Source organism: Ictidomys tridecemlineatus, chromosome 7 (assembly GCF_052094955.1).
Source record: "Ictidomys tridecemlineatus isolate mIctTri1 chromosome 7, mIctTri1.hap1, whole genome shotgun sequence".
Classification (NCBI taxonomy): Eukaryota; Metazoa; Chordata; class Mammalia; order Rodentia; family Sciuridae; genus Ictidomys; species Ictidomys tridecemlineatus.
In genome coordinates, this window is record NC_135483.1 from 185,733,362 (window position 1) to 185,752,293 (window position 18,932).

The 18,932-nt window shown below is 38.8% G+C and overlaps 1 protein-coding gene across 1 annotated transcript; it reads right to left on the minus strand.

Annotated features, from left to right (window-relative positions):
* Positions 1–591: 591 nt before the first annotated feature.
* Ccdc195 (coiled-coil domain containing 195) lies at positions 592–18,621 on the minus strand. The gene is made up of 3 exons (XM_078016407.1): positions 18,387–18,621; positions 10,842–11,088; positions 592–715 (listed from the first exon to the last, which is right to left on the minus strand). Exons 1-3 carry the CDS (start codon positions 18,619–18,621, stop codon positions 592–594), a joined length of 606 nt encoding a protein of 201 aa, XP_077872533.1.
* Between the last annotated feature and the right edge of the window lie 311 nt (positions 18,622–18,932).

The window sequence follows — 18,932 nt, forward strand, 5'->3', positions numbered from 1 at the left end:
TCTGAGAATTTCCAGCCCCCGACAAATGATGATTTGAAGGATTTTTTTTTCTCTTCTCAATCAGGTGTAGCGTCTTTGCCTTTAACCAGCCCACGGTGGCTCTGAATCCATCATGTATGAGATGGGCATTCATGTACTGGGGCTCTTGAGCCTGCGACTCAGCTAGCAGTGGTGAAATATCAGCACACCATGGACTATAAAGATAGTCATTATTGCTTTTGTGTCATTAACAAAACCCATTTTTTTTCTAAGCTCATTATAGCTTTATCTGGAACGTGACACTTATAATGTGGACAGCAGCATTTCCTGATGGCAGAGTACAGAGATGGGATACTTAGCACAGGCTCAGATTTAATCGTTCACATGCTGCATGACAAGCAGTGGCCACTGCACACGCATAGGTTCTTAGTATTTAATAAAACAAAAGGCCATCACTTGCATTCCTAGGCTGAGCAAGTCCATTGTCCAGACACTTGGCATCCCATGTGTCTACTGCTCATCTTGCCAGAGTTCTGGGCAGGGAAAGGCACAGGTCCAGCTAGGCCTTGATGCTCGCATCTTGATGTTGTTACATCTACTGCCTTGCGTGTCCTATTCTGCAATAGCACTTAGCTGGTCGGAGGTCTGATTTGGTGAGCATTTCAAAGAACTTGAATTTTTGGAACATGAAGACATGCTCCTGGGTAACAGGAAGCTGACCGTCTTGATCTTGTCTCTACAGAAAGCAGAAGAAGGGCTTTTACTGAGCCATAATATGTTACATTTGCTATTTTTGCCCATCACCAAATACTGTCTTCAATGTTTATTTACTGTATTATGATTGTTTTTTTGTTTAGTTATTCAATAATAATAATGTATTGGGACTGATCTGTGCAGGGTCTAGGCTCACAGTAGGCCCAGGTCCATCCTGCCAGCTGCAGATACCTGCCAGAGCACAAGCACAGGGCCAGCAGACCACTTCCAGAGCTCAGGCCTGGCCCAGATCCGCCCACACCAACATACGTGGGACCCAGGCCTAGGATATGTCAGGGTTCGCCACCCCTCCACCACCTGGGAGCCTAAGCCTAACCCACTTCCATCTTGGGACACTGTAGTCATCGCCATAGCCTTCCTCAGCAGGAGCCTCTACCTTTTTGACAACAAACCAGGCCTAGAAGCAGCTGCATCTCAGAGCAGGCATCCCAAAGACAGTGTGAGGCCCACCTTTTTAGCTCCATCTCTGTAAGACATTGTTTTCATCTTGGGGCACCTCCACTATCATCTCAAGTTATCTCAGCTATTGCCACCACCACCTTTAGTTGTAGTAGCATCCATTGAGGGACACCACAGGTTCTGGAAGCCCAACATCAAGGTGAGGTATAGACAATCTGCACAGGTACTGCAAGAATATAGGAAAGAAACTGTAACATCTCAGATCCACACTGCAAGGAAGGAAGACACATAGACAACATGAGAAAACAAGGGATGAAAGTGCCCCAAACAGACCAGGATACTACAATAACAGAACCCATGGACAGTGAAGTTGATGAAATGTCAGAGAAGGAGTTCAGAAGGTTCATAACTAAAATGATCTGTGAATTAAAGAGTGATCTAAATGAGCAAATATAGGCAAAAATTGATCAAAGAAATAAGAGAGCAAATACAGGTAGCAAAAGATTACTTCAAGAAAGAGAGACTCTAAAAAAAAAAAACAGCCAGAAATCCTTGAAATGAAGGAAACAATAAACCAAATAAAAAATTCAATAGAAAGTATAACCAACAGACTAGATCACTTGGAAAAAAAATGTCAGATAATGAAGACAAAGTATACCATCTGGAAAATAAAGTTGACCACACAGTGAAGATAGTAAGAAACCACGAACAGAACATCTAATAATTATGGGACGCATCAAAAGACAAAATCTAAGAGTTATTGGGATAGAGGAAGGCACAGTGTTTCAAACCAAAGGAATGTACAATCTCTTCAATGAGATAATATCAGAAAACTTCCCAAGCATGAAGAATGAATTGGAAAACCAAATACAAGAGGCTTATAGGACACCAAATGTACAAAATTACAACAGATCTACACCAAGCTACATTATACTGAAAATGCCTAGTATACAGAATAAGAGTAGAATCTTAATAGCCGCAGAAAGGAATCAGATCACATAGAGTGGGAGACTAATTTGTATCTCAGCAGATTTTTCAACCCAGACCCTCAAAGCCAGGAGAACATATACCAAGCTCTGAAAGAAAATGGATGCCAACCAAGAATCTTATATGCAGCAAAATTAAGCTTTAGATTTGATGATGAAATCAAAACTTTCTGTCATTAACAAAAGTTAAAAGAATTTACAACTAGAAAGCCTGTACTACAGATCATCCTCAGCAAAATATTCCACAAAGAGAAAATGAAAAACAATGATGAAAATCAGCAAAGGAAGGTATTACACTAAAGGAAAAACTAATTAGAGAAAAAACCAAATCACGTTAAATACCAAAAATAAACAAAAATGGCTGGGAATACAAATCATGTCTCAATAATAATCCTGAAAGTTAATGGCCTAAGCTCATCAATCAAAAGACATAGGCTAGCAGATTGGATTAAAACAACAACAACAACAACAACAACAACAATATGCTGCCTCCAAGAGACTCATCGCATAGGAAAAGACATCCACAGACTCAAGGTGAAAGTTTGGGAAAAACCATACCACTCAAATGGACTGCAGGAGCAAGCAGGGGTTTCCATCTTTATATCAAATAGACTTCAAGCTAAAGTTAATCAAAAGGGATAAAGAAGGACACTACATACTGCTCAAGGGAACTATACACCAACAAGACATAACGATTATAAATATATATGCTCATAACAACGGAGCATCTATATTCATCAAACAAATTCTTCTCAAGTTCAAGAGTCAAATAGACCACAACACAATAATTTTGGGTGACTTTAACACATCTCTTTCACCACTGTATATATCTTCCAAACAAAAGCTGAACAAAGAAACTATAGAACTCAATAATTCAATCAATAACTTAGACTTAACTGATATAGAATATTTCACCCTTCAACAAGTGAATACACTTTCTTCTCAGCAGCACATGGATCCTTCTCTAAATAGACCATATATTATGCCACAAAGCAACTCTTAGCAAATAGAAAAAAGTAGAGATACTACTTGCATTCTATCAGACCATAATGAAATGAAATTAGAAATCAATGAGAAAATACAAAATAAAAGCCACTCCAACACCTGGAGACTAAATAATATGCTACTGAATGAACAATGGCTTGCAGAAGACATCAAGGAGGAGATTAAAACATTTTTAGAGGTAAATGAGAACACAGATACAACATATTGAAATCTCTGGGACACTATGAAGGCAGTTCTAAGAGGAAAGTTCATTGCATGAAGTTCATTTCTTAAAAGATGAAAAAGTCAACAAAAAATGACCTAACATTACATGGCAAAGCCCTAGAAAAAGAACAAATCTACATCAAAAACAGTAGAAAACAGGAAATAATTAAAATCAGAGCTGAAATCAATGAACTTTAAACAAAATAAGTAATTGAAAAAATTGACAAAACAAAAAGTTGGTTCTTTGAAAAAATAAATAGAATTGACAGACCCTTAGCCATTCCAACAAAGAAAGAGAAGGAGAGAGAAAACTCAAATTACTAACATACATGATGAAAAAGGTAGTATCACAACAGACACTACAGAAATACAGAAGATAACTAGAAATTATTTCAAAACCTTGTATTCCAATAAAATAGAAAATATTGAAGGCCTTGAAAATTTTCTAGAGTCATATGATTTGCCCAAATTGAATCAGAATGATATACACAATTTCAACAGACCAATTTCAAGCGACAAAATAGAAGACACCATCAGAAGCCTACCAACCAAGAAAAGTCCAGGATGGGTAGATAAACAGTCAAGTTCTATAAGACCTTTAAAGAAGAATTAATACCAATACTCTTCAACTTATTTCAGGAAACAGAAAAAGAGGGAGCACTTCCAAACTCATTCTATGAGGCCAACATCACCCTGATTCCAAAACCAGACAAAGACACATCAAAAAAAAGAAAAAATTAGACCAATATCTTTAATGAATATAAATGCAAAAATTCTCAATAAAATTCTGGCAAATCAAATATAAAAGCATATAAAAATATAGTACACCATGATCAAGTGGGGTTCATTCCAGTGATTCGAGGTTGGTTCAACATACAGAAATCAATAAATGTAATTCATCTCATCAGTAGACTTAAAGATAAGAACCATATGATCATCTCAATAGATGCAAAAAAAGCATATAACAAAATATAGTACCCCTTCATGTTCAAAACACTAGAAAACTATGGATAGTAGGAACATACCTCAACATTGTAAAAGCTATCTATGCGAAACCCACGGCCAACATCATTCTAAATGGAGAAAAATAGAAATCATTCTCTCTAAAAACTGGAATAAGACAGGGATGCCCTCTTTCACCCCTTATATTTAGCATAGTTCTTGAAATGCTGGCCAGAGCAATCAGATAGACAAAAGAAATTAAAGGAATATGGATAGGTAAAGAAGAACTCAAACAAGCACTATTTGCCAAGAATATGATTCTGTAGCTAGAAGACCCAAAAAATTCCACCAGAAAAATTCTAGAACTAGAAAATGAATTCAGCAAAGCAGTGTGATAAAAAATCAGCACCCATAAATCAAAGGCATTTCTGTATATAAGTGACAAATCCTCAGAAAGGGAAATGAGGAAAACTATCCCATTTACAATAGCTTCAAAATAAAACAAAAACAAAAACAAAAAAACTTGGGAGTCAATGAAAGAGATGAAAGACCTCTACAATGAAAACTATAGAATGTTAAAGAAATAAATTAAAGAAGACCTTAGAAGATGAAAAAAATCTCCCTTATTCTTGGATAGGCAGAATAATATTATCAAAATTACCATACTATACAGATTTAATGCAATTCCAATCAAAATCCCAATGACATTCCTCATAGAAATAGAAAAAGCAGCCATGAAATTCATCTGGAAAAATAAGAGACCCAGAATAGCTAAAGCAATCCTTAGCAAGAAGAGTGAAGCAGGTGGCATCACTGTATCAGAGCTTAAACTATAATACTGAGAAATAGTAACAAAAGAAGCATGGTATTGGCACCAAAATAGACTCATAGACCAATGGTACAGAATAGAGGACACAGAGACTAACCCACATAATTACAGTTATCTTATATTTGAAAAGGTGTCAAAACATACATTGGAGAAAAGATACCCTCTTTTCTTCAACAAATGGTGCTGGGAAAATTGGAAATCCATACGCAACAAAATGAAATTAAACCCCTATCTTTCACCATGCACAAAACTCAACTCAAAGTGGATTAAGGACCTAGGAATTAAACCAGAGACACTGCATCTATTAGAAAAAAAGTAGGCCCAAATTTCCATAATGTCAGATTAGACCCCCGCTTCCTTAATAAGACTCATATAGCACAAGAATTAATATCAAGAATGAATAAATGGATGGATTCAAACTAAAAAGCTTCTTCTCATCGAAATAAACAATTAGTGCGGTGAATAGAGAATCTACTAATTGGGAACACATTTTTACCACATGCATGTCAGAGTACTAATCTCTAGAATAAAGAACTCAAAAATCTTAACACCAAAAAAAACCCAAATAACCCAATCAATAAATGGGCCAAGGAACTGAACTGACACTTCTCAGAAGAAGATATACAATCAATCAACAAATATATGAAAAAACGTTCAATATCTCTAGCAGTTGGAGAAATGCAAATCAAAACTAATCTAAGATTTCATCTCACTTCAGTCAGAATGGCAGCTATTTTGAAGACAAACAACAATAAGTGTTGGCGAGGATATGGGGAAAAAGGCACACTCATACACTGCTGGTGGGACTGCAAATTGGTGCAGCCAATATGGAAAGCAGTATGGAGAGTCCTTGGAAAACTGGGAATGAAACCACCATTGACCCAGGTATCCCTCTCCTTGGTCTATACCCAAAGGACTTAAAAACAGCATACCACAGGGACACAGCCACATCAATGTTTACAGCAGCACAATTCACAATAGCTAAACTGTGGAACCAACCTAGATGCCCTCCAGTAGATGAATGGATAAAGAAAATGTGGTATATATACCCAATGGAATATTATTCAGCATTAAAAGAGAAGAATAAAATCATGACATTTTCAAGCAAATGGATGGAGCTGGAGAATATAATGCTAAGTGAAATTAGCCAATCCCCCAAAACCAAATGCTGAATGATTTCTCTGATTTAAGGATGGTGATCCATAATATGCTTCTGGGGTGGGGGGATGGGAGGATTAAATTAACTCTAGATAGAGCAAAGGGGAAAAGGGGAGGGAGGGGGAGGGAGAGGGCATAAGGGTAAGAAAGATGGTGGAATGCAATGGTCATTGTTACCCTAAGTACATATATGAAGACACGAAGGATGTGACTCTACTTTGTGCACAACCAGAAACAAGAAAAATTATGTGTAATATGAATTGTAATGCGTTCTGTTGTCATATATAACAAATTAAAATAAAAAAGTCATGAGAAAAAAAAATTATTGCAATTGGCTTTTAATTAAGCCCAGTGAATAGTGCATTTGAAACTATTGAAGGAGGGTCTGTACCTCAGAGGATTGGTTATCAGCTTGATGCAAGTGGAATATCACACTGACTGAAGCAAACAGTCTTGCAACAAAATCTCTTCAGTTGAAATGAAGCAGAAATTTTGCAGCAATTTTATCTTATAATCCAGACCCATCTGCTGGTTTTCAACTCTGAGTTCACTGACTCTCCATCATGCCTCAACAACAAATGGAACAAGGGGAAACAGCAATTGCCCAGTGTAACGTGGGCAATCTCCTTTCATTTTCCTTACTTCTTCTTTTATCTCTAAAGCGTTATATCAAATTTTGATGTAAACCAGGACAAATGGCTCTTAAGAATAAGTCTAAAGAGCTGTGTTTAAAAATGAGTCCTCCCCCCCCCCCCAGCATTGTCCTCTTTATGGGTAGATAAGGTTATAACTTCACAGAATGGCATTTATGGCCCGGACCTCAGGAAACACATCTGCACCTTCCCCTGGGGAGGAAGGCTGGCCAGGCGTTCATATGTTGGAATCAATAACATAACGATGACCGTAGCCAATTATGGAGCATTCGCTGGACTATTTCACTTATTCCTCACTGAGTCTATGAGGTAACTGCTGTTATGATTCCCTTTTCACAGAAGAGTAATTCGTGTGGCAAACAACACTAATAACTCTTTCCAAGGCCACGTTGTTTGTCAGTGATGGAGTTGGGAATTTAGCCATCTGATTCCAGAGACCATCTTCTTAACCACTTCCATTTGGAAAAGGAGAGACTACACTTATTGGAAGGCAACTAGCTTCTTTCTTTAATTAGAAAATGAAATAAACAGCATTTTAACTTTCAACTGTCTGTCTGGACCCTTTCCATGTTAACAGCTTGGGATTGCTCCCCCCCCACCCCCTTGAAACCCAGGAAGAAAAGATTGTGTTTCTTTGTTGAAATTAAATGAAAATTAAAATCCTATCTCTAGTTTCTAGAAAGCTTTGGTTCTTAAAAATATTGACATTGGCATTATTCTAAAAAAATGCTTTCATGGTAGAATAATGGAAAGGTTCGCAAGCAAATTAGGCATGATGTCTGATATGATTCAAAATCTATTTCCAACAAATTGGTTCTCCGTAAACCTTTGTAAAATTCTTTGAAAGTTATTAGGAGGTAAATGAATTTCCCAAACAATCAGAAAAATAATGTAATGACATGTCACTTTACTAGTTAATTCCTGAGAATGTAAGGGACAAAATAGAAAAGGACTACAATAAAAAATATGCTTAAATCATACACTAAAGTTCTGTATCTAGTGGATTTTATACCAATTCTGATGTTGATTTTAAGCCAATACTGACTTTATTCTTTTAATATAATCCTACAATTGTCTCAGTCATTCAAATTAAACTAACTTCTAAATTAGAAATGGATTGTGTTATACCTATTTGTGAGTTGGCAGCCTGGAAGTTGGAAAACATTTTACTTCAGAAAAATAATACTTTATGAACATTGGTTATGTTCTCAAACTATCATAGAAAATATAAAAATTGAAATGGGAATATCAGTAGTACTATAATTCTCAGTTAGCATTTATAATCTGGTTAAGTATAAACAATAAGACATTTTAATGCATGTTCATTCTTCAATTTCAAAATGTATAGACACAAGAGATCAATGAAAATCTAAAGAGTAGGCATTTGGTAGTGGGATTATGGAGGATTTTCCTTTTTGTGTGTGTTTTTTCTTTGTATATTGCATTTATATTTTGCAATTTGTAAGGGGTGTGTGGGTATGTTATGTATTTTTCCTTCCTTTTCTAGAGAAAACAAATTAAAAACAAAAACCAAAAACTAAAAAAAACAAACCTCTGCCTTTCCTCTTCCCTCTCTGAAGAAACATGGCCATTGAAATCCAGTGGCTCTGCATGTACTTCTTGTTTCCATATCCCATATCTCATCTGTCAACAAATCTGTTTGGCACCATCTTCTAAACATATTCAGAAAATATATCCAACGTTCCTACTGTGGCAGAGAAATGATCACCCTTTGCCTAGAGGACTTTAGAGCCTGGTCTAAATCTGGTCTCCTTGTTTTAGGTGTTGTTCTTTCATAGTCTTTTCACAACAGGGCTCCCAACATGATCCTTTTTTTTTTTTTTTTTTAAAATGAAAAGAGCAGGTGACGCACCCCAATTCCCTGGAATAAATCCAGAGTTGTTGGAGGTGGGGAAACCGCCCTTGGCTCTTTGCCTCCCCGTCTTTCGGCTCCAGGCTGCTTGCTCCCTTGCTGGCAGCCCGGCCGCCTTGCCTGTCCTTGAACACATCAGTCATGTTCCTGCCTGGTGCTTCGCATGTGCTGTTTGCAAGGCCTGCCGAGTTCTTCCCTGGGGTACCATCCCTCGCTCCTTCTGTTCTCAAGTGGTGAGGCCCTTTTTGGCTATGGCAGCAAATATTCTAACAATGCTGGCTCCTCTCACCCTTGCCCTCTATTTTGCTTTGCTTTTCCTCACTGCATCTGACATAATGTACCCTTTCTCAATTTTCATGTTCACTGATTATCATGTTACAAAGAAACAAGGTCCAGGAGGGCTGGGATCCGTGGCAGTTGTTCCCTGCTGTATGCAGGGGCTTCGAATCTTGCCCAGCAGGAAGAACACACTCAGGACATAATTATTGAATAGATGACTATATGTAATTCAAGCAGAAAAACAGGTTGGAAAAATCGAAACCAAACTCGTGATGACATTGGCCCCTGAGAGGGTTGGGGGAAGAGAGAGATAAGGCCTTCCTCTTAATTAGTCACATTGCATTTCTCCTATACATAAAAATATATGAAGCAAATGCGATAGAACTCTTGTAGATGTCTACATCAGTGTTTGTAACATTTCTAAATAATCCTGTGCATTGAAAGATTTCAAATGACAATTAATTGTTCACTAGCCTCCCAATAGTTACAGGATGTAGCCCTTAGCATGCCACAGAAGGCCCCTGATGACAGATTCTGCTCATCTCTCCATCCTCATTCACATCACGACTTTTGGTTTCTGTTAATGTCATTTTTTTTTTTTTTGCCTTCACGTCTTTTTTTTTGTTTTACTTATGTGAACGTTTCCATTTTTCTTTGCCTGACTAAATCCAGCCTTCCTTTATGATTCAGGCTCCTCTCTGTTCCTAGGATGGAACTTTCTACAAAGGACACACAATTTTCTTTCTGTCTTTTGAAATCCAAATAAAACTGGCTCAACTTCTGAATCCCACATCCTGTGGGAGGTCTGGGCTCTTTGCAATACTTATGAGAATTCCTGCAGCGCTGTTACTTATGGTTATCCCTTGATTGGATATTCTGTTACCACCAAAGGAGATGATTCACTTACTCTCTCAACATTTGTATTTTCTACTTTCTCTTTTCTCTGATAAGCTAATCATGAAGCTCTCTGGTTTTCTTTTCTTGATTTTCCTCCTTTTATTCACACAAGACAGATGTGTGGAGACTTGGCTGGAGTCAGGGCCTCACTGGGGGTTGGAAGGTAGGGAGGCAGAGGGTGGGGGAAAGGAGGCCACACTCCAGCATGGTAGGTCGATCAATTATGCTTAATATGACACTTTCGTTCTAGAAGACTCCTTGACTCTCCCTGCTGCAGGGGTCACTGGCTAAGATTCCTCTTGAAGACCCCAAACCTGTCTTTCAAATATTCTGTCAAATTCCTCTCATTCTTAGGCTATGCCTAACTCTGCAAATACCAATTTTTAAAATTTGGAGACAGTTTGGCTTTCCCTTTGACTCTTGGCCCTTTTGAGTTTTGCCTGAAGAGTTCTTCAAAGACCCTGAAGCCCATCCAGCCCATTAAGTCATGTGCCTCCACAGGAAGAGTTCTCTCTGAGAGCAACTGTCTGCTCAGCTCCTAACGTGCCCAGGCCTTCTCCCTAGAAACACTTTGTTGTGTGCGCAGTTTGCTGTGTGTCTCTAGGATTAAATGAGAGTTTTGAACATAATGGCTTACTTTTGCTGACTCTTGTGTTGTTGGTGCCTAGCTCAGAACATCATTGCTAAGGCCCGATGAACGATTGAAAGCTTATGTTTTATGCTTACTTGAAGTATCAGAGTGTGTTTGTAAGATTTGACCTAATATTTTTTTTTTGTTCCTATGGATTCCCCAAATGGAAATAAATCAGATGGAAATAATTTTGATCCAATCTTAAGCATGTGCCTAGCACAGTGAACATTACCTGCACCTGAAAGCATGCTCAGGAGAAGCTCTTTGGCTGGAACTACTGTTGCTAAAAGAATCTGCGGCCAACATCCTGTCTTGGTTGTCCTGCTTTGTAACTGAAGAACTTGTCGGTGACTTAACTGGTCCCTGAGCTTCCACAATTCCACCATTTGGATGTCTTTTCCTAGTTTTCCAGGGATCATTTGCAGTAAATGAATGAACTGATGAAGAAATGGAATAGCGCCTAACAATCATGACATTGCCTGCAGGGGAGACAAAAAATTCAAGTTAAACGTGATGTTACCCTTAATGATATCCACATGTGGAAAATTATGTCAATCACACTTTATTGACTTTAACTAAACAAAACTATTATTTTTGTTTCATTTCTTGCACAAAAGACATCTATTTACTGATTTATTTTACAAATGTCAGTTGAGGGCCAACCATGTAGCAGTCACTTTTTCTAAAACGAGGGTGTGATAATGAATATAAAATTCTTGCTTGCAGCGAGCTTATAGTCGTTTGTGGAAGACAGATAATAACCAAACAATACATGACATGATTCATACCGAGAAAGATGGGGCTGATAGGGGCAGGGGAGAGAGACCAGTGAAGGAGGTGACTAGAAGCTGTTTAAGTTTTTATTTTATTTTATTTTATTTTTGTGGTGATGGGGATTGAACCCAGGGCCTTGTGCATGCAAGGTAAGTACTCTACCAACTGAGCTATATCCCCAGCCCTGTTTAAATTTTTGCTTTTAAAAAAAACGTTGTGAGAATGCAGCATCTGTTCACAATAGCTTAAGGATAAGCTGTTATTATGGATAACTAGAAAAGAGGCACTCAAAGGTTCCAGTCACAAAGCAATGCTCAGGAGAGAGAAGTGTTCATGATCCTGGTTTGAGCCATGTGCATAATATACACATGTTGAAATATCACATTGTACTCTATTAATGTGAACAAATAAAATGTATTGGTTGAAAACGGAAAAAAATGTTTAAGATGGAGATGCTGATTCCTGGAGCATCACACATTGCCTACTTATATCAAATTATCACACGATACCCCATAAATATATACAATTAAAACAGTATCAATTAATCTAAAAAATTAAATGAGGAAGAGAGACCTAGTCATAAATAGATAATAAACCCAGGACTTAAAATTGGAGTAATGTGGGACTTTTTGAGCTGCCAGTTCTTGATGGCCTCCTCACCCTCACTCTAGAACTGGCTCATCCACCATCTCTGACCTGAATGGTCACCTGAATGGCTACTTGAATGCCCCAGTATCCAGTGGTTGCTCTAACTGGCCTGTTATTGCGTGTTTTGGTTCCATGGTAAAGTTGTTATGAGGAGACCCGTTGAAGGAGAGATGAGAGCAGGGAAGACCTGTGGAAAGAAGAGAAGATGCACGGGCAGTTGGAGTGACCCTGGGTGAGGTGGACAGAGAGCCTGGCCTTAGCTCCTGAGGGCTTTCAGTGCAATTTCTGTCTGTTTTTTCCAATAAGATCCTTTCTTGAGGTAAATAAAATCTTCTCTGTTCCTTGAAACTAAAGAACCCGGATGAAAAGAGTTTCATTTTAGGGGAGCTTTGTCAAATCCCAACTCTCACACTGTACTAACTGCTACCTGGAACTTGTCACTTGACTGGTTTTTTTTTTTTTTTGGCACTAGGGATTGAACTCAGGGGCAGTTTACCACTGAGCCACGTTCCTTTTTATTTTGAGATGAATTCTTTCTGAGTTGTTGAGGGTCTCACTAAGTTGTAGAGACTGGCCTTGAACTTGTGATCCTTCTGCCTCAGTCTCCTGAGTTGCTAGAATTACAGGTGTGCACCACAGCACCCTGCTTCTCTTTTGAATTCTCCTTGGATATCCACTTATCATCGAGGAGGCCAACAACACTGACCTCATGGTTTGGTTTTCATCTTTTGGACCCTTTTCTCTTTCTCATCATAGCTTTGCTAATGATTCTCATGGGAGCGTAAAAACATTACACATTGTGTCATGCATTAGAAACTCAGAAGTATAATTATTTATTAAATTTGCTTCCTGCCTCTGCAGAAAGAAGACATAAGATTATTATGGCAAATGCATGAAGTGGAGATTTCCTTGGCCTTGTGTAGTTTGGAAGAGCAGAAGACCAAGTTTAGAGAAGATTCTGGGGAGAGTTAAGTTCAAATCTATCTGAAGTGATTAACTGCAAATTCTGTTCATAAGTTAACTTGAAACACTTTCTTTGGCTATGATACATAACTTTCATAACTATGTAAAACAGATTTGCCACTACTGGCAAACGTGAACATTTCTGTTTAAATGGGTTAGACGACAACCCTTCATTCTGAATTGCAGGAAACAACCGGGGAAATCATGCTGTGATAGTGAAGCTGAGTTTATTTTTATTTGGGCCCTACACTCAATGTGGAACTGATTAGCAATAAGCTCTTTGTTCATCTCCCTGGGTCACAAATAGTGTGTGTCCTTCAGTTTCTCATCAACACAAGGGAAGAGATGGTCAACACAGCATCCCAACATCCTTAGCACAATTTCAAAGATCATTGCCAAATGCAGTTTATGTGCTAGTAAAGGAGATGAGCAAATTGAAAAAATGGCGATGCTGCGAGTTCCCTGTAACGCATTGTTTCTTTTATCTTCTCTGCAGCAAATTACCTCTTTCCTAACAGTCCCAAGGCCCAGGTGGCACAGGGTAGAAGGGGAGAGGGACCATTCCTGAAAGCAGTGGCTAGATTTCATCTCTTCCAAATATTTAGGCACATACTGAGGTTTCCTTGAGCATTTATTCAACAAGGACTCATTCTGAGCGGGCACCCTGCATTCTTATAACATATACGTATGTGTGTATACATATGTATACATACACATGTTAATTATGCAGAATAATGGGTTTCATTGGGACATATTTGTATAATGTTTTAGTCAGTTTTCTTTTTCTGCTGTGATGAAAAGATCTGGCCCCGAACAATTTTAGGGGAGGAAAAGTTTATTTGGGGACTCATGGTTTCACAGGTCTCGTCCATGGGCAGCAGTCTCTATTCATTGGGCCTCAAGATGAGGCAGAACATCATGGCAGAGTGTGTGGCAGAGGGAAGCAGCTCACATGAATATCAGGAAGCAGAGAGAGAGACTCCACTCCAGATAGAAATATATATCCCAAAGCCATACCCCCAATGCCCCACCTCCTCCAGCCACACCCCACCTGCTTCCAGTTACTGCTCAATTAATCCCTACCAGGTGATTAATTCACAGACTGGGTTAAGGCTCTTACAACCCAATCATTTCTCCTCTGAACCTCCTTGCATTGTCTCACACGTGAGCTTTTGGGGGATACCTCACATCCGAACCATAACGTACACGCATATAGAATAATCTGATCAATTTTATCCCCAATACCCTCCCTTACTCCGCCTCCTCCTCCCCTTCCTCTACACTAATGGTCTCCCTTCTACTTTCATGATATCCCTCTTTTCTTTTTTCCCCTCTTGCTTCCACATATGAGAGAAAACCTATGACGTATGTCTTTGGATGTCTGGCTTATTTCACTTAACATGATACTTTTCAGTTCCATTCATTTTCCTGCAAAGGACATAGTTTCATTCTTCTTTAGGGCAAAATAAGATTCCATTGTGTATATATACCACATTTTATTCCATTCATCTCTTTACAGACATCAAGGCTGATTCCATAACTTGGCTACTGTGAATTGTGCACGTATATTCAAAGTGTGATGACTTTAATTCTTACAAAAGAGTAGTACAGCTGGATCACACGTTAGTTTAATTTTTAGTGTTTGGGGAACCTCCACACTGATTTCCATAGCAGCCATACTAATTTACATTCCCACCAACAGCACATAAGTGTTCCTTTCCCCCCTGCATCCTCACCACCATTGATTGTTTTTTTGTAATCTTGATGATTGCCATTCTGACTGGAATGAGATGGAATCTCAGTGTATTTATGATCTGCATTTTCCTGATGGATAGACATATAGCTATATTTATAACATCCATATTAATAGGTATAATACCCTGAGCTATATCAGAGCTATATCAGCGTTCTATGTCCTCAGGTGACTACAGGGGAAACAGGATCCTCCACTCACAAAGACTTATTGTTTCTTACTACATATATCACAGAGCAAAGAGACAAACTTTCAGTTCCAACTGACTTGCTTTCAGGTTTTTTGGTTACACACCCTCTCTCTTTCTCTGTCTCCTTCTCTCTTTCTCTCTTCTTTTTTGGTACTTGGGATTAAACCCAGGGATGCTCTACTACTACTAAGCCACATCCCAAGCCCCTTCTATTTTGAGACACAATCTTGCTAAGTTGCTGAGTCTGGCCTTAAGCTTGCAGTCCTCCTGTCTCAGCCTCTCTAGTAGCTGGGATCATAGGCCTGTACCACCATGCCTGCTCAGGTGTTCCCTTTTCTAAAGTGAGACTCATACTTCTGATTTTACATCATTCTTCCTCAAAACCAGGTTTATATCATTTCATTATCAAAAAGGGTAAGATAAATTGTTAATCTCTCTGGATTTTATATTCTCAAAAAAAATAAGGGCGTTTCTACTGGAAGATCTTTGGAAATTCCTGTCTGGTAGATTTATATGATTCAATTGCAAGTATGAATTTCAATTGATGTTGGCAAAATATTATTGAAAATACTAATAAAAACTTATACTCAAGTCAAGCACTATTTTTCTGATACATCCACTTATATGACAACCGTGAATAATTCATGCTGAGTCTTATTTGTGTTATTTCATTTAATCCTCTTGACAGTCCCGAGACCGGTTTTACCACTATTCCTGTTGTACAGGCAAAGAGATGGATCATAAAAGCACGTTGCACTTATGGAATTAAGAAAGCTTACAGTTGGAAGAGGCCTTGGAATTTGTCTATCCCAACCCATTCATTTTTACGTGATGATGTTACAATCAGCAATTTGATATGACTTGCCCAGTCTTGTACAACTAGCACAAAACTGGGGCTATCACCCAGCTGTCTTCAGGCTCAAGCCAATCAATATTCATTCTCCTTACTCTATAGTACTACATCACATATAATAAACAAATACATATTTAAAGTAAAACAACCAGGCTCTCAAGCAAAATGTGAATCACACTTCTGTGTTTTGTTGATGCACCTAGCAAGAGTTCCCAATGTCTCATTGGACACTATTGTTCATGTGCTGAAGGAGTGTGACACCCATCATATGTTTAATTTTTACAAATATTTTAACCTCCCCTAAGCCTGATGATCTTCAGACCCTGAGAGTTGAAAGGGTTCTACTCTTTGCTCTTTGAACCATGCAATATTTGTTTTAAGACAGGACAAAGATACACAAAGACCCAACTTTCTTATTAGGATAAGTGTGCTAGAAAGTAGATCTGAAGAAGTGTTGTTTGCTTTTGGAGCAAGGCAGTGGCTTTCAATGGCAGGTGTGGGGTATGATTTTTGCCGGCAACTGACATTTGACAGTGTCTGGAGGCGTTTTTGACGATCGTAACTGGTGTAAGGGTGGGAACTACATCAGTTAGTAGTTAGAAGCCAGGGGAGTCATGAAACATCCTGCAGTACCCAGGACAATGGGAATGCCCATTATCCTGACCTCCAAAATGAAGTATTATTCAGTCCAAAACACCAGTGCAGAGGTTGAGAAACCCTGGAGTAAGTATATATTACCAATGCCAATATATTTTTGTTTTTCACTAAAAGTTCTAATCTCCTTATGCCATTTTATTACATAATCAGCAGACAGAGCTACTCAAGTCCATAACTGTACTTGACAAAAAGGGAAAGATCCTGATTAGAGTCTCTTTTCAGCTTTGAAACGTAGGGTCTAGTGTTCCATACTAGAGAGAGAAACTCTCATAGAGAGAAGCACATTGTCAATCTGCTCAGAAACTCCAAATGGCATTGCCTGAAGCCTTGGCAGATGACATTAAGAACTTTGAGTGGTTAATTATGTATGTCAATTTTATGTGAATATGTTGTTGAATATATATCACTGACAATTTAAATGCAGAACATATTTCTTGCTCTGCTGGTTTCTGACCTTATGTATAATCTCCAGAATCAAAAGTCTTAACTAACCCTTAGATGCTGTTGTTGGGAATGTAAATTAGTATGGCCACTATTGGGAAAAAGCGTAAAGGCTCCTCAAATAATTAAAAATAGAACTATCATAGGATTCAGCTATACCATTCCTAGGACATGTATTTAGAGTGGTGATGTCCATCTCATTCCACTGTCTTTCCATTCCTAGGTATTTATCTGAAGGAAATGAAGTCAGCATACAAAAGAGATACTTGTGTACTCATGTTTATTTTGGCAGTACTATTCGTAATAGCCAAGATGTGGAATTAGCCTATCAACAGATGGATGGATAAAGAAACACACACACACACACACACACAAACACACACATACACAGTGGAGTATTACACAGCCATAAAGAAGAAGGAAATCCTGTCATTTGTAGGAAATTGGATGAATGTAGAGAACATGATGTTAAGAAAATAAGCAAATACAGAAAGATTAGTATTTAATGTTTTATATGTGGAAACTATAAAAAAGAAAGGCAAGACAGATGATATGGAAATAGACAAGGTACTATTAGAGAAGAAGAGGGGGATATTAGGGAGAAGGATGAATGAGAGGAGGGGGCAAGAAATGAAAGAAGGGAAGGTAGGCATCATCAAAGCATGGCATATACATGTATAGAAATACCACAGTGAAGCCCATCAGTTTCGTGACTCCCCTGGCTTCTAACTACTAACTGCTATAGTTCCCACCTTTACACCAGTTATGATCGTCAAAAACGCCTCCAGACACTATGCATTAATAAGTATAATTTAAAAAATCTTTTCTATAAAAGGTGAAGTTTGATTTCTAGACTATGTCTAACATTGATCTTACTTCCGGAAGCCTTCACTCTGTGCAGTAGGTGGGGTCATGTGCAACATGCCTCACGTAAGACAGTAAAGCTCTTTGTAAAATGTGGTTAAGAACCACTGTCTGCCATATGGTGTGTGCTTGCCAGGTGCCATATGGAGCCTTAAGTGCATACAATTGCAGGTGACCCTCACAAACACAAGCTGGGCACCATAATGCTTCTGGATCTGGAAAATGAAGATTCAAGAAGTTTGATAACTAGCTCACAGTCCAGTGGCTGAGTAACAAATCATTGACAACATACTTGTCTGATTTTGATATCCATACACTCACCGATTCTGCAACACTGTCCCAGCTCAAGAGAACCTGCCATTTGAGAGATACACATTCAGTGTTCTTTATGCAGCATTTAAGTGGTTCTTAAGGTGATTAATTTCCACAAACCTGATGTTTCTTCCCAACATATCCAGAAATCATTTTAGTGCTGCTAGAATAGGTTGCTTGAGAATGCTAATGAATTTTTTTGTCTAGGGAACCCATCACTGGGAATACTGAACAATTCAGTTATGTGATACCATCGTAGACCCACTGTTGAGGACCTATGCAAAGACCAGTACAGCCCAGGAGAGTGGTGCAAGCCCAGTACCTTGGTGTTCCAGTGTGGTTGGCGTTGCATCAGTGGGAGTATCACCATGAGGGGCTGCTGAAGACGGTCCGTGCACTTCTTCTTCCCCTTCGTCTCCTGAATCTCCCCCAGAGCCGGCGGCCCTGTGACTACCTGAAGCCAGTTTCATGCGGAGGGCTTGATTCTCCTTCTCCAGTTTGCTGATCTCTGCCCGCAATTCCTGGATGACTGTGAGCAGCTGGGTGTTAGATTCCATTGCTTCCTTCTCTGGTTCTCTGGTTGTACCTCTGGGGAAGACAGGCCAACTGTTACTCAGTGGGACAGTTTGGTCCTCCAGTGAACCTTCCCGAACAATGCCTGTCTCTCTCCCCTGTGCCATCTTTCAGCACCCGGGGGGTCAGGCTGCCCGGGGAGGTGAAGGATCTCCATGACTTATTCATCCTGGGTTTTGTTTTTCAGAACAGTGCTTTTCTTTCTTTAATTTCATATCCATCCACACAGTTCTAGACATGGCTTTGTGTCCGAGCAGAAGAGAATACTCCAAAAAAATTTCCAGTGAGGACAGAG